Source organism: Cryptomeria japonica, chromosome 2 (genome assembly GCF_030272615.1).
Source record: "Cryptomeria japonica chromosome 2, Sugi_1.0, whole genome shotgun sequence".
NCBI lineage: Eukaryota > Viridiplantae > Streptophyta > Pinopsida > Cupressales > Cupressaceae > Cryptomeria > Cryptomeria japonica.
In genome coordinates this window covers 641,469,350-641,485,710 of record NC_081406.1, presented here as the reverse complement: position 1 = coordinate 641,485,710, position 16,361 = coordinate 641,469,350, and the positions used below count along the sequence as shown (strand labels likewise).

At 34.7% G+C, this 16,361-nt stretch overlaps 1 protein-coding gene across 1 annotated transcript in view; it reads right to left on the bottom strand.

Annotated features, from left to right (window-relative positions):
* LOC131055142 (pentatricopeptide repeat-containing protein At4g02750) overlaps window positions 1-4,931 on the bottom strand; it is a 57,307-nt gene extending 52,376 nt beyond the window's left edge. The window contains exons 1-2 of the mRNA XM_057989770.2: window positions 2,315-4,931; window positions 2,039-2,097 (exon numbers count right to left, since the gene is read on the bottom strand). Coding sequence (XP_057845753.2) covers window positions 2,472-4,466 — 1,995 coding nt within the window. The 5' untranslated portion in view covers window positions 4,467-4,931 and the 3' untranslated portion in view covers window positions 2,039-2,097; window positions 2,315-2,471. The remainder of the gene's footprint in view (window positions 1-2,038; window positions 2,098-2,314) is intronic.
* Window positions 4,932-16,361: the final 11,430 nt, after the last annotated feature.

The window sequence follows — 16,361 nt, the reverse complement described above, 5'->3', positions numbered from 1 at the left end:
TTTTCACTCTTCAATATCCACACTCACTCATTATTACCACGATCTTCAATAAGATCTTACAATCATATATACAAAACCTAAGACCAAATGAATAGGTCGGCTCACTAAAGATATTACATTTAAATCAATTACAAATAAGTCTTGATGCGATACAACATGTCGACTTAATACATTTACCACAATAACCAATCAATAAACAATCTCCATGATGTGTCGTGTTGATCCAGAGTACCGGTCCATAACCTAGACTTATCTGTTGGTAAAGGCAAATCTGTCAACCCGATTAGACCAATAAGCAAAACACCAAAACCAAACTTTCAATCCATGTCTTCGAAATAACCAAATGATCTCCAAGTTATCTTCGTTGTCAGTGAACATATACCCGTGACTGTGCATAAGCCACTAACCATACTGGTGAACCATAATGTAAACCTCCAAGAAGACAAGTGTTGACATCAATGACAAAACCAATGCAAAACATGACAAAGTCATCCATAATACCAACAATCTCCCCCTTTGGCATTGATGGCAACACTAGATGAAAAAACATCTAAGTGCCAAAAAAATAGAATGCCAAAACCAGTTAACCAATCAATCTCCCAAAGATAGATCAATACAAAGTTTTGTAATAGAAACTGAAACCAAAACCAAAAAGTATATTTCTCCCAATGAATAATCTCTCCCCAAAGGAATAATGTTTTTTCATAGATATCTCTCCCCCTTTGACATCAAATGCCAAAGCAGTTAAAAATTCAAACTTAACATTCCACCAACTACTCCCCCTGAGAAGTAGCTCTCCTCCATCAAAGTTGGAAAAAAAATAAAAATTTGTGAGTTCCTATCGGTTTCATTCTCTACCATTGCCTTGAATATCTTGAATCTTCCAAAAGCTTATGATTTCTCTTTGAGAAAAGTAACCCAACACATTATAGAATAATCATCAATTATTATCATAAAGTATCTATCTCTTTGTAGACTTCTTGTTCTTGCAGGACCACACAAATCAGTATGAATTAAATCAAAAATATTATTTGATTTCTCAGTAATGCTCTTAAATGTTGTTCTAACTTGCTTTCCCATTTGACATTCATTACATACTGGATTATGAGTTTTCACAATCTTAAGTAAATCCCTTACTGCCTTAGTTGAACTGATCTTTACAATGCAATCAAAATTCACATGACAGAGTCTTCCATAATACCAACAACATACACTAACAAAAATACTAACAAGCAAAAAACATACATTGACTATACCTGTAGCACCTATCTATATATCTATAGTAGATTCTTAAATATATCTTCCTTTGATTTTAACCATAAGGATATCAAAATTTGTTTGAAATTAATTTAGATTTGTGAACCTTCAAATCTTTATGCAAATCATTGAAATAATATTTTGATCATTTAAATTATAATAAAACTATTGTAGACTTTGTCAACTAACATATCATCTTGTATGGCTAATTGCAGTGCATCCCACTCTAACCATTTTCATTTTCTCCTTGGAGCCTTGCAAGTTAATGCAATTTGATCTAACAATGCATGATAAATAAAACATGCGTCTTTGTTTTAATACTAATAAAATCATGCACACCCTTGAAAGGTATTGTGAATCATTTCCAATGGGCCCTAATAGTGCCAACTCAACATTCAACAATTAAGCATTCAACAATAAAACAAAACAAAAATCCACAAGAATCTCTTAGATTCTTGTAACACTACTAGATGAATTCATTTGAAAGAACATATATCAAGGACTTCACTCAATTAATAGCCCACAACCTTTGATAAATCTAACTAAAAAGAAATGATTCACAATACATAAGTCTATGCCATGAATCACTTTTATATTAATATCAACAATGAGAAATATGTAATAAAAAATATGCAAGTCTCTACAATAAAAACATTTTAAAATAATATTAATAATTGAGAAATATACTAGTCTAAATAAGAACTATGGTTATAGAAATGAATTATACAACTGTATAATACAAAAATGTAATATATTTGAGAATTATATCTTTGTAACTCACCGGAAATGAGAAACCAATGTGCATGCCTCTGTTCATCAACTTTTGAGAATCCAATCTCACTATTAACAACACATAAAAGATTGATCAAATGTCAGTCTAGAAGACCAAAAATCACCAATTCACAATGTAAGAAATGAGCAAATTGAATGTCTACTGAATAAATGAAAAAAAAAAAATTAATAAAATAAAAAACCATAATCACTTTTCATCTTACATTTATTTAACAAAATACAATGACTTTTGCTTAAGCAATTAAACGCATTAACAATAAATTACCTATAATTGTCATTATAATTTAGACAATTATTATCGCCATGACTTATGATTGAAATCATGAAATATCTTCTGCAAGAAACTCGTCAAGAAAATCTACAACAGTCCCTGTCTGCATAGACAATCTTTGAAACTCTTCAGAAACGACTTATGAGTGAAATCATGAAATGTCTTCTGCAAGAAAGGTATGCATTTTTTTATTGATCTCAATCCAGCTACATCCAGGCATCTTTTTTATTATCCTATTTTTCATAATTTTTCGCACATTTTTAGTGTCATCCCACCTGCCAACTGAAGCATAAATGTTTGATAGCAGCACATAAGGTGCAGCATTTTGAGGGTCCAACTCAGCAAGGCGTTGTGCTGCATATTCTCCTAGCTCTATATTGTTATGCATTCTACAGGCACCAAGAAAGCATCTCCATAAAGTAGCATCAGGTTTTATGGGCATTTTGTTTATAAAATCATGTGCCTCATCAATGCGCCCAGCACGGCCAAGAAGGTCGACCATGCAAACATAGTGTTCTATTACAGGTGTGATGTGATAAAATTTTGTCATGCAGTCAAAATATTTGAGGCCCTCATCCACTAGGCCGCCATGGCAACAAGCAGATAGAATACAAACTAAGGTGACATCATCTGGCTTCACACCAGAGCGATGCATTTTTTCAAAAAGATCAAGTCCCTCCTTGCAACGGCCATGCATGCCATATCCTGCAATCATTGCTGTCCAGGAGATTACATTCTTCTGGATCATATTATCAAATATTTGCTGTGCCCTTTCTATACTCCCACATTTCGAATACATATCTAATAGGGCATTAGCCACAACAACATTAGAGTGGAATCCCCTTCTCACTATCTCTTCATGTATTTCTATACCTTGTTCCAGAGCTGCTAAGCTGGCACATGCTGGGAGGATATTTGTATAAGTCTGTAACCCAAGCTTCACACCAGCATACTGCATTTGTTGAAAAAGACTCAGGGCTTCCACACTTTTCCCATTAAGCACATATCCTGCAATCATTGCAGTCCAGGTGGTTGTATCTCGCTCGGGCATTTCCTTAAAGAGCTTCAGTGCCTCGTCTACTTGACTATTTTGCATGTATCCCCCAATCAAAGTTGTCCATGAGACAACATCTGGTTGAGGCATTTCACCAAAGAGCTCCAGAGCCTCATCCATACTTTCACTCTGCACATACCCTGCAATCAATGTGTTCCAGGAAACAGAACTTCTCTGAGCCATTTTATCAAACAGCGCACGTGCCTTCTCTATTCTCCCGCATTTTGCATACATATCTATAAGGGCACTCTCAACAAATTCATCAAGTTTTAACCTACTTTGAATTACTTGTCCATGAATCGCCATCCCCTCTTCCAGGGCTCTAGACGCGGCGCATGCTTGAAAAAGACTGGCAAAAGTTTTCAAGTTGGGTTCTTCACCCGCCAATTGCATTCGATGAAATAGCTTCAAGGCGTCTTCACCTCGTCCACTCTGTACATAACCTGCAATCATTGTATTCCAGGATACTACATTTGGCTTGGGCATTTTCTCAAAAAGATCAACGGCCTCGTCAAGAAATCCATTCTGTGCAAAACCAGCGATCATTGTATTCCACGAGATTAAATCTGGTTCAGGCATTTTAAGAAAAAGCTTAAGAGCATCAAAGACAAAACCATTAGAAGCGTATCCGGCAATCATAGTGTTCCAGGAGACCACGTCAAGCTGCGGCATTTTGTCAAACACATTGCGTGCTTTCTGAACACTCCCACATTTTGCATACATGTCTATAATGCAGTTTCCCAAACAGACATCTGAATTTAACGCCCTTCTATTTATTTCTTCATGGATTTCAATGCCTTCTTCCAATGCTGCCAATTTCGCACATACCGAAAGAACACTAGCAAATGTGAAATGATTGGGTGAAACACTTGTTTCTCTCATTCGGCGAAACAGAGCCAATGCTTCGTAGGCAATTCCATGTCTGGAATAACCAGCAATCATAGCAGTCCATGAGTAGACGTCTCGTTCAGGCATTTCGTCGAACACTTTACGTGCATCAGCTAAACTGCCAAATTTGACATACATGTAGAGTAGGGTTTTCCTTACAAATGTATTTGGCACAACTTTGAACTTCCTCATTGAAATGGGCATGAATAACTTTACCCTCAGAGAAGGCTTTCTTCTCAACCCATGGTTGCAAGAGAGAAGAACATGTAAAAGAGACTAGACACCGTCTCATGCTATACGGAATGCCCAGAATCTATCTCATGAAACCTTTATTACAGAGCCATAGAACAGCTACATCCTGTGAAAGGAGATCCTTTCTGGTATTGGCTCCGATACCACGTCCGCTAAGCCTAAAAAAAAGTAGCATATTGTTTGTGCCTTGGTATATAACACTTGTAAGGCACCTGTATACCGATGGACACAATGAGAAGTGCCTCATTGCAGATATTCTCAGCTATTGACTAGATATAGGCAACCCAATGCGCCATGACAATTACAACCGGTTTCCGTTCAACAAGCCTATCTAAATTTTTAGCAGACTCAAATAATTTAGAAGTTTTTCTGTTTTTTAATAGTTATAATGAGAATTAGGCTGATTGAAGAGCATTCATTTCACTGTATTTCTTTTGGTGTCATTTTGCATTCAATTAGATGGAAAATTCTTTTAGAGTCATTCAAATTTATCAATCAATTAAAGTTCTATTGACTAAAATTGTTTATATATTATAAAAAAAAATAAAAAATTAAGAGTTCAAAACTTTTAACAAGAGAATGGTCGAACAACAAGAGAAATGAGTTTTACAAGGAGGAGATAACAAATAAAGTCAAAGAAGTAACAAGGACAAAAACAAAGCAAAATGGTACTTATACAAGGGCACCATCAATTGCCAATTTAATAATAATCTCTAGTACTATTTGTAGAGAGTTTGCAATCATATTATCAGGTCATAGTAGTGTCTATTATTTTGAGTGTAATTGTTGGATGATGTTGTGCATAGGGTTTATGGAAGTTGTACGCCATTCTTGGCTATACGTTACTATTATAATATGAATCTTTGATTTACCAGGACTACAATTCCATCTATTAATAAATATAGACATATATTTTATACTAAAATATATAACTTAAGCTTGTCATACTCTATATATTTGATTCATAGTAATATTCAATCATTTTAAAATCCTTTATTTGTTTTTATTTGATCAGTTAAATATAGATTTATATTAATATAAAAAGGATTTGCAATGTATAATTCTGAAGCATCTAAGGACACTTAAAAACTAACTCCTGAAATTTCCTAGCCAACCTACATTGAAACGACCACCGACTGACCCCCCTATAGCATATTAGTAAATGGCCAACGCCATGAGAAAATACAGTGATGTTTACATACAAAATTCACAACTAGATACAAAAATGAAGGGTCCAATTAACTGCAACCGCTCAATAGTCAAGGCACAAACATGCTTGTATTCCTTAATGGTAACAAAATCAATAACCAAACAAAAAAAAAACTCCCACCTTCCATACCACGGTCATTCACTGCTTTAGCTCTTTCTCCTTCAGGCTCCCTCCAGCTACCCAATAATCTTCCTTGTGAAAGACAGGTTTCATCTTACCTTTCCTATGGTCTTCTCCACCCACGACTTGCTCCATCTGATCACGATCACGCAGATATTCTTTGATAAGTGCCCACCCCTCTTGAGCTTCATCTCTCCTCTACTCTTTGTCGCTATTTGCACCCTAAACAATAAACGGTCTCAAGGGAGGGATGAATTTTGTATCCCATATCCATTTGACTTCTTTCACGACAAAGCCCTCTCCAAGGCGCGCCATTTCCAGCAAAGACTCTAACCCATATTTCCACTCCTCTATGATGCAAGTTCCCTCATGACCCATTTCATGTCCACTCTAGAGCCCAACTCCAAGCTCCAAGCTAGAAACATGGAAGCCACGTCCACTTTTGTCCTAAATCTGAACATAGAGCTCATGTAATTTGCACCCAAAAATTTATCCACCATTCTCAAAAATCGAGGATCTTCCATTATGAAGATATTTCTCATTCACTCCTGGGACACTTTGCCCATGAAGGCGAGTTGTTGCTTGTCTATAGCCAGTGAAAAATTGGCTTTCAAGCTTCCTTTCGTCAACTCATAGTCTCACCTTCTTGCTTTTGACACCCCCCACTAAACCCCTCTCAACTCAAACCAGTTGTTTTGAATGAAACAAGGAGCGAGTAAATGAGAAATTAATAAACACTCACCCACACTCCAAATAAATCGTTGATGCAGGAGCATCCCTAGTTCTTGGCAATCTTGCATCAACCAAAAACATTTCTTTTATGTTTGTTTTCTATTTTGCAGTTTCAGCATTTCATTCTACATTTTCTTGCATTAGCTCACCGGATCTTGCGGAGCTGGATTTTTCTGAAGGATATGATCATCTTCCTTATTCCTAAACCACAGAGCATTTTGGATCGTTTTCCAGCAAGTTATCGATTCCAAATTCTGAGAGTTTTCTGGCACCAGAACCGCTTGGACCTATTTGCATTAGTGAATCTACCGGATCTTTTTTGTAGCTTGCGGAGCCCAGTTCGTTCATTTCGATGTTCATTGGCATGTAGTCGACCTTCCCTTTAATCCGCACTTCATCCTTTGGATTTTCCAGATTAATCTCTTTGGCGGAGGCCGACCTGTTGGTTTTACATGTTTGATCTTGTTCTTTGGCATTAGTTCCCTTTTGGGCCGACCAGATCCCTTTGGATCGTATAAACCATTGTAATTGAGCTTTAAAATTTGATTCCAGAGGAGGAAGGGTAAGTGCAAGAAGCTGTGTCCACTTTTTGGCCAAAAAGTGGAAGTTTTTTCCCATTTTTTTCGATTTCGTCCCGTTTGACCTAAATATTTGAAGCACTTAAAGAATGAATCTTGAAAAAATTCAGTAATAGAAAATGTAGTGCTCAAAATCTACTTTCCAAATATGTAATTTATTTTAATACCCAAATCTTAAAAATTAAGTTTGAATAGGCATTACTAAAACCTATAGTTTAAAAGTCACTTTTCAAGACCATACCATGCCCGTGTATGACAAGCATAATTTGACCTAAATGAAATTTTTTTTATAAATCCTTTTGGGAAAATTTCTATAACTCACTCACCTTTGATGAGAATATTTTTTTGTAATTTTTTTCTGCATATTTGTTTTTTTGTTAATTTTTTATTAGGCATAATCATTGTTTTTAAAAAATTCTTGTGTACGGCAAGCATAATTTGACCTAAACTTAACTTCTTCTTTTTTCTTTTTTTTTTTTAAGTTGTATAGAATTGTCTCTAGTTTGATGCCATATAATTTTTTTTTCAAAAAACTTAGAAACCAAAAAGTTATTAAAAAACAAAAAAACCATGTTATTTCGAGTTTACAGACCTCTTTCATTAGTAATTATTTTTAAAATAAGAATATTGATCAATTTTTTTAAAAAATTACATATCTAGAATCTAGACAGTCTCTACTATAATGGGTTTTTATTGTTTAAAAAAATTCTGAAAATTTGGTGTTCAGATATATTTTTGAAGTCATTATTTTATATGAAGATTGATTTGGCCTTCAAGTTGCAGGTCAAACCAGGTCCAAGCCTAAGGGTCAGTTCTCCAAGCCATTTCCCAAGCTAAAACCGAAGCTACAACTAAACCAAAGTTGAAATTTTTAGAAACAGGATCTCGTTTCGTTTTTTAAAATAATTAAAAAAAAATTTAGCAAAGTCCCGTTTTAAAACAGGATCCCGTTTCCCTTTTTAAATTTCTTTTTTTTTAAATTTAAAAAAACAAAAAAAACAAACAAACTATATATACATGAAATATTAAATTTAAGTTTAAGTCATATTTCTTTTTGTCTTTTTCCTTTCTTATACTTTAAGTTATATTTTATGTCTATATTAGCAGGATGTTTGAGAATGGTTTCAGATCTCTAGGAGTTATAATATACAAATTCTAGATTTTAGAAGATCTTATAAATTGTGATGTAGTAGGACCTATAATGTCATAATACAACCTATTATGTCGTAATAAGTCCCATTGGTACATAATAGGTCCTAATGTGTCATAATAGGTCATATTGTGTCATAATAGGTCTTATTGTGACATAATACAACCTATTACATAATAATAGGTCCTATTATGTCATAAGACCCCTCAAAAGGACCTAGTATGACATTATACCTCTTAATATGAACTATTATGACTTAAGACCCCTTAGTTATAATGTCATAAGACCCCTTAAGAGGACATGTCATGTCATAATAGGTCCTCTTATGTCATAATACGAGCTATTATGTTATAATAGGTCCTTTTGTTACATAATAGGTCATTTTGTGTCATAATACCCCTTAAGATGACCTATTATGACATTATACCTCTTACTAGGACCTATTATGACATAAGACCCCTTAGTAGGACCTATTATGACATAATAGGATCGATTATCATATAATAGGACCTATTATCTCATATAGGTCCTATAATGTCATAAGACCCCTTAAGAGAACTTGTTATATCATAATTGGTCCTATTATGTTATACGACCCCTTAAGAGGACCTATTATAACATTATGCCCCTCAGTAGGACCTGTTAAAGGGTATTATGTCATAAAAGGACCAATTATGACATAATATGATCTATGATGATGTAATATGTCCTATTATGTCATCGTAGGTCCTATTATGACATCATAGGTCATATTATGTCATAAAACCCCTTAAGAGGACCTATTATGACTGTATACCCCTTACTAGGACATGTTAAGGGGTATTATGTCATAATAGGACTTATTGCGATATAATGTCATAAGACCCCTTAAGAAGACCTGTCATGTCATAATAGGTCCTATTATGTCATAAGACCCCTTAAGGGGACCTATTATGACATTATACCCCTTACTCTAGGACCCGTTAAAGGGTATTATGTTATAATAGGATTAATAATGACATAATAGGATCTATGATGATATAATAGGTCCTATTATGGCATCATAGGTCATATTATGTCATAAAACCCCTTAAGAGGACCTATTATGACTTTATACCCCTTACTAGGACTTGTTAATGGGTATTATGTCATAATAGGTCCCATTGTGACATAATAGGTCCCATTATGACATAATACGACCTATTATGTCACAAGACCCCCTTAAGAGGACCTATTATGACATTATACTTCTTACTAAGACCTATTATGACATAAGACCCCTTAGTAGGACCTATTATGACATATGTAGAGAAAGATAAGTTGGTTGAGAGAGAGATATGGTACTTTTAGAGAAAGTTATTATGTCATAACAGGACCTATTGTGACATAATATGACCTATAATGTCATAATACGACATGTTATGTCATAATAGGTCACATTGTGATATAATAGGACCTATTATGACATAATAGGTCCTATTGTGACATAATAATGTCCTATTATGTCATAAGACCCCTTAACAGGACCTATTACAACATAAGACCCCTTAGTGGGATCTATTATGACATAATAAAATCGATTATCACATATTAGGACCTATTATGTCCTATAATGTCATAAGACCCCTTAAGAGGACCTAACATTATACCCCTTTGTAGGACCCGTTAAAGGGTATTATATCATAATAGGACTAATAATGACATAATAAGACCTATGATGATGTAATAGGTCCTACTATGTCATCATAGGTCTTATTATGACATCATAGGTAATATTATATCATAAAACCCCTTAAGAAGACCTATTATGACTTTATACCCCTTCCTAGGACTTGTTAAGGGGTATTATGTCATAATAGAACCTATGTTATGTAGGTAGGGGATAAGGGGAGGTGTATAGAGATAGCGAAGATAAAGAGTAAAGAGTTAAGGACGTGAGAGAGAGGTAAAGATATAGTTTTAGATTTAGAGAGAGGGGACAAAGTGAAATAGAAAGGAAAAAAAAGACAAAGAGAAATGTTACTTATATATAAATTTTATATTTCATGTATATATAGCTTGTTTGTTTTTTGTTTGTTTGTTTGTTTGTTTGTTTGTTTTTTTAACGGGACGGGAACGGGATCTTGTTTTGTTTTTGAAACGGGATCCCATTTTTAGATCTAGGCTTCGGATCCTGACGGGAAACGGGATCCCGTTTCGTTTCTCATGTGTTCCGTGAGATTTGCCTTTTTTTTCTAAGTGTAAAACTTCCACACTAAGTGGACACAACTTTGTGCACTTACCCGGGAGATAGAACATAGAGGATAGGCCTTAGATTTAGAGGTCCGGAGTAACTTGTTCGGTACTTGAGCATGTATGTAGCAGGTCAATAAGCCAAACCTTGTAATCCGGATGTTACCGATTATCTGTAATCAGTTTTCATGATCTAATTCATTATGATATGCATTGTCTCCATCATCTCCTCTTGCTTCCGTTGTGTTTACTTTTGCTGCCCAGTCTGGATTTGATCTATTTGAGGTCCCTCTTGACCGGTGACTACACCAAGTGGTATCAAAGTGAGATTTTATTCTAGAGATTGTGTTGTCTAGAGAATTTTGTTGTAGGGTGGAAAACTATGGATCCAACCTGTAGCTGCAAAGGACTGGCATAAAGATGGCGCGAAGAGGAAATAGGAATGGTGGAGTGTGTGGAAATGCAGACCCTATTGTGATGGAAATGTTGAGAGGAATTGTAGCTCGGTTGGAAGTCGTTGAGACAGCCCAGAGAAGAGTCTAACATGTTGAAGATGTGAGCGAAGATGAAGAAGAAGCACCGAAAGAACAAGTAGCAAACCACCAATGATCGATCCAAAAGAAGAAAGGTTTTTGAGGGTTTTAAGTAGGGCGAACACTAAACCACATTTTACCCCACCAGAATATGATGTGAAGTTGGATTTGGATGAATTAATGGATTGGATCTCAGAGATGGAGAAGTATATTGATTTTGAGAACACCGCAGAAGAAAGGAAGGTAAAGTATGCGTGTACCCGGTTAAAAGGTCATGCATCTCTTTGGTGGGAACATTTGCAAGTTGATAGACAGAGAAGAGGAAAAGAGAAGATCAAATCATGGGAGCGAATGGTTGCTAAGTTAAAATCAAAGTTTATGCCAACTAATTATCAAGTGAACCTATTTCGGAAGTTACAGAATTTGAAGCAGAAAGAATGTAGTGTGAAAGAGTATACCTAAGCATTCTACAAGTTGAATATTAGATCCAGACATGTCGATGATGAGGTTGAACAAGTTGCAAGATATTTGAATGGATTGCGGATGTCTATACAAGATGAACTCAGTTTGATCAAGTTATAGAGTGTTGAAGAAGCTTATCAATATGCCCTGGAAGTAGAAGAGAAGCTGAACAAAAGACATGAGCAAAGACAAAGAGGTAGAGGCAGAAGATTTTTCGGAGGGAGATGTCATGGAGTAAGAGGATATTCCAGAGGAAGAGGAACTTGTATAGATCATAACAAGGACAAGGAAGTAAGTAAAGAAGGTAATTCATACTGGAAGGATGACAGAAATTTCTACCGGAGGAGAGAACCTAATAGTTACCAGAATTAGGGTTTTGGAAAAGATGGAAGAAGACAAGAAAAGAGAGTGTCTAAAGGAACTTGTTTTAAGTGAGGAGGAGAAGGACATCGTGCTTTCAAATGTAAGAAGACAAAGAACACTGGGAGAACAACTTTGGCAAAAGAAAGTCCCACCAAATCAGCTAACAAACCAAAAGATGGAGAACTGTTGGTAATGAGGAGAGCTTTGTGTCACACCGGAGAAGATGAAGAGCCCTTGAAGAGGAGAAATTTGTTCAGGACCAGGTGTAAGGTATCCGGTAAGTGTTGCAAAGTTGTTATTGATAGTGGAAGTTCAGATAATCTTGTTTCAGAAGAAATGGTGAATAAATTGCAATTGAAAAGATTGAAACGCCCTAAACCTTATTAGATAGCATGGATTCAGGATGATCATAAGTTGTTAGTAAGTGAGCAAATTTGGTAAAACTGAAAAAAATTGGAAATCATCGTGATGAAGTTTTGTGTGATATTATGCCTATGAATATTTGTCACCTTTTGTTGGGTAGACCTTGACAGTTTGATAAACAAGCAATACTTGATGGGAGAAAGAAAATATACACTATTGTAGCAAATGGGATGAAACAAACCTTGTTACCCTTGGAGGAGCCTTTGAAGAGTGAAGTTTATATAAATGCTAGAATCTATTTGGTGGATGGAAGGAAATTCCTAGATGGAATGAGACATGAGAATGTGTGTTTTGCCTTAGTTCCTAAGAAGACTAAGAACATGGAGCACGAAGAACAACCGAAAGAGATAAAGGATTTATTCATATAATATGAAGATATCATTTCAGATAATGTGCCTGATGGATTAGTATCAGTCATTGCATGAACCTGATTCCTGGAGCTAGTTTACCTAACAAAGCTACACATTGGATGACACCGACAGAGAATGGAGAGTTATATAGACAAGTACAAGAATTGTCGAAGAAAGGTTTGATCAGATAAGGTTTGAGTCCTTGTGCAGTGCCTGCAATATTAGCACCTAAGAAGAATGGGGAATGGAGGATGTGTACCGATTCCAAAGTAATAAACAAGATCACAATGAAATACCGGTTTCCTTTACCTAGGATGAATGACATAATGGACTGTTTGAGTGGAGCCAAATACTACACAAAGATAGACTTGAAGAGTTGATATCATCATATCAGAATTGGAGAGGGAGATGAGTGGAAGACAACATTCAAGACAAATGAAAGATTGTAGGAATTGTTGGTAATGCCTTTTAGGTAGACTAATGCACCAAGTACTTTCATGAGGTTGATGAATGAGGCATTGAAGAAATTTTTGGGTAAGTTTGTTATTTTATACTTGGATGACATTCTGATTTTTAGTAAGACAAAAGAGGAGCATTTGTTGCATTTAAGACAAGTTTTACAGAGGTTGAGGGAAGAGAAGTTCTTGATAAACCTATAGAAGTGTACTTTCATGAAGGAAGAATTAGTCTATTTGGGATTTTTGATATCTGCGGATGGTTTGAAGATGGACCCTGAGAAGGTAAAAGCAATTGTTGAATGGCCTACAACGAGAAGTGTTGGAGAAGAGAGATCATTTCATGGATTGGCTAGCTTCTACCGGAATTTTATCAGAAATTTCAATTCTATTTGTAACCCTATGACTGAGACAATGAGAGGGGATAGAAAAGAATTCAAGTAGACAATTGGAGGGTGCCTGCAAAAAGTTGTCCACTTTTTGGCCAAAAAGTGGAAGTTTTTTCCCTTTTTTTCGATTTTGTCCCATTTGACCTAAATATTTGAAGCACTTAAAGAATGAATCTTGAAAAAATTTAGTAATATAAAATGTAGTGCTCGAAGTCTACTTTCCAAATATGTAATTTATTTTAATACCCAAATCTTAAAAATGAAGTTTGAATAGGCATTACTAAAACCTATAGTTTAAAAGTCACTATTTAAGACCATACCATGCCCGTGTACGACAAGCATAAATTGATCTAAATGAAAGTATTTTTCTTTATCCTTTTGGAAAAAGATCTGTAACTCACTCACCTTTGATGAGGATATTTTTTAATAATTTTTTTCGTATATATTTTTTTTGTTATTTTTTAATTGGGCATAATCACTGTTTTGAAAATTCCATGAGTACGACAAGCATAATTTGACCTAAACTTAACATTTTTTTATTTTTATTTTTTAAACTGTATAGATTAGTCTCTAGTTTGATTCCATATTAAAAAAAAATTCAAAAAACTTAAAGACAAAAAAGTTATTAAAAATTTTAAAAACCTTGTTATTCCAAGTTTACGGACCTCTTTCATTAGAAATTATTTTAAAATTAAAAATATTGATCCATTCTTTTAAAAAAGTATATATTTGGAATCTAGACAGTGTGTATTATAATGGGTTTTTGTTGTTTAAAAAAATTCTAAAAATTAGGTGTTCAGATATATATTTTTGTATGAATCTTGATTTGGCCTTCAAGTTGCAGGTCAAACTAGGTCCAAGCCTCAGGTTCGGCTTTCTGAACCATTTTCCAAGCCAAATTCTGAACCTACAAGTGGGCCCCCCAAAAAATAAAATTCAAACGAGATCCCGTATCTAAAATGGGATCTCGTTCTATTTTGCCAGTTAATTAAAAATGCAAAAACAAAACAGGATCCCGTTTTGAATTAAAACGAGATCCCGTTTTGTTTTGCATTAATTTTTTTTTTCAAATTTGTATAAATAAGAGATATTAAAAATGATAAACCATGTCTTCTTATGTGCGAGTTTTTACATAATATTTTATGTTTTAGTTGTCCTTTGGATGCTCTTTTGTTGCAATTTTAGATCCATTTTTTGAAGGTGGCACTTATTGCATAATTTTTTAGTCATGGGGTCTAAACAACGTCGGAAGAAGAAACAAAGGAGGCAATTGATCGTCGAGGAAATTCAAGCAGAAAGAGAGAAGGAGGCCAAACGTCAAAGAGATAGAAGAATGAGGATTCAACAAATGAATAATCCTGATGCTTTTGGATCCACAACAATGGAAGAGACAAACATTCAAGATGATACCTTGGGGGATTAGATGGACGTAGATGATACAATTATGGATGATGTTGATGTGAATAAAATAATTATGAAGAATATTCCAAGTACTACATCCTCAAATCCAGGTACATCTTCAAATTTTCCAGGTACATCTTCAAATCCTTCTCTGGAAGGCACGGATAATGTGATTATAGGTGATATTCATATTGATGATTTAGTAGAAGCTGGATATACCAATGTTGAGATTGATAGAATTGTCCATGAAAATGAAAACCTTCATGTTGGTAAAGATGAAATTCCTTTGAATGTTGAAAGTGAAAATCCTTTTGAACATGGTGAAAATGAAAATCATCCAATTGTTGAAGATCAGGGAAACGTTTTATAAAAATTTAAAAAAATGTTTTGGATAATCTTCCTGGTAAGATTTCTTGGAGGCGGATAAGAACATATGCCAATAGAATATACAAAGAATTTTTTTATTGAAAAAAACTTGCAATTTAATGTCAACTTATGATGCATTTGATGAGAATGTGGAAAATGAGAAAAGTGATGAAAAAAACAGGCATCTATGTGAAACCATCAAAAAAAGATGAATTTGTTAAGCATGCTATGTCTATTGTTGCAAGTGCCATTGAATCTATTGGTACAACGAGTCGATCTAAAGATAAGAATGTGGCACGACGAGCTATAACAACTTCCATAGTGAATAAAGCAACCTTGAATAAAAGGATGGTAAGCAACATTAGTGGAATTTTAAAGATGCATCCTAAAAAATTGGTTAGAGCAGCTAAAAGAAGAGAAAGTATTAAAAATAATCCAATCAACCAAAGTTGGAGTTTCAGTGGAATACTTCGAAGGTCAAATATGAAATTGAATATTGAAGTGAAATCTTTGGTTGAAAATTTTTGGCATGATAATACAAGGGTATCATCTAATGCTAGAGATGTTCTAAAGTTGAGAGTGGGGTCTAAAATTCGTGACCCTCATCCAAAACACCTATTAGACACAACTCAAACTGAATTTTATAGAAATTTTTTGGATGAAGTTGTGTTACCTAGAAGTATTACTATAAGTCAAAGATCATTTGAAAAATGCAAGCCCTGGTATGTGAAAATTAATAAGCAAAGAGTCTCTTGTTGTTGTAAAACGGACGTGCAATTTCATTACTATTATGATATTTTTCAATACATACGTGGTGTTTTGCATAGTAACATGCTTATCCAGGAATGTGGTATTGATATGCCACCTAAATCAATCAAGGAATTTGTAGAAAGTTTATTTTGTGAAATAACTGATGGGTAATTATTTTATTTACGTTCATGTATCTCTGGACAATGTTCTAGTTGTGGCAACTTTTCATCACTAGTAGAATGTATGCATGAGAGTAGTGAAACTGATTTTGGATAACAACTAGTGGATGTTAGAAGATTTAAGAATGTTGAGCATCCCTTAAAGGATGGGAAAACGGGAAAGTGTGTCGAGTTA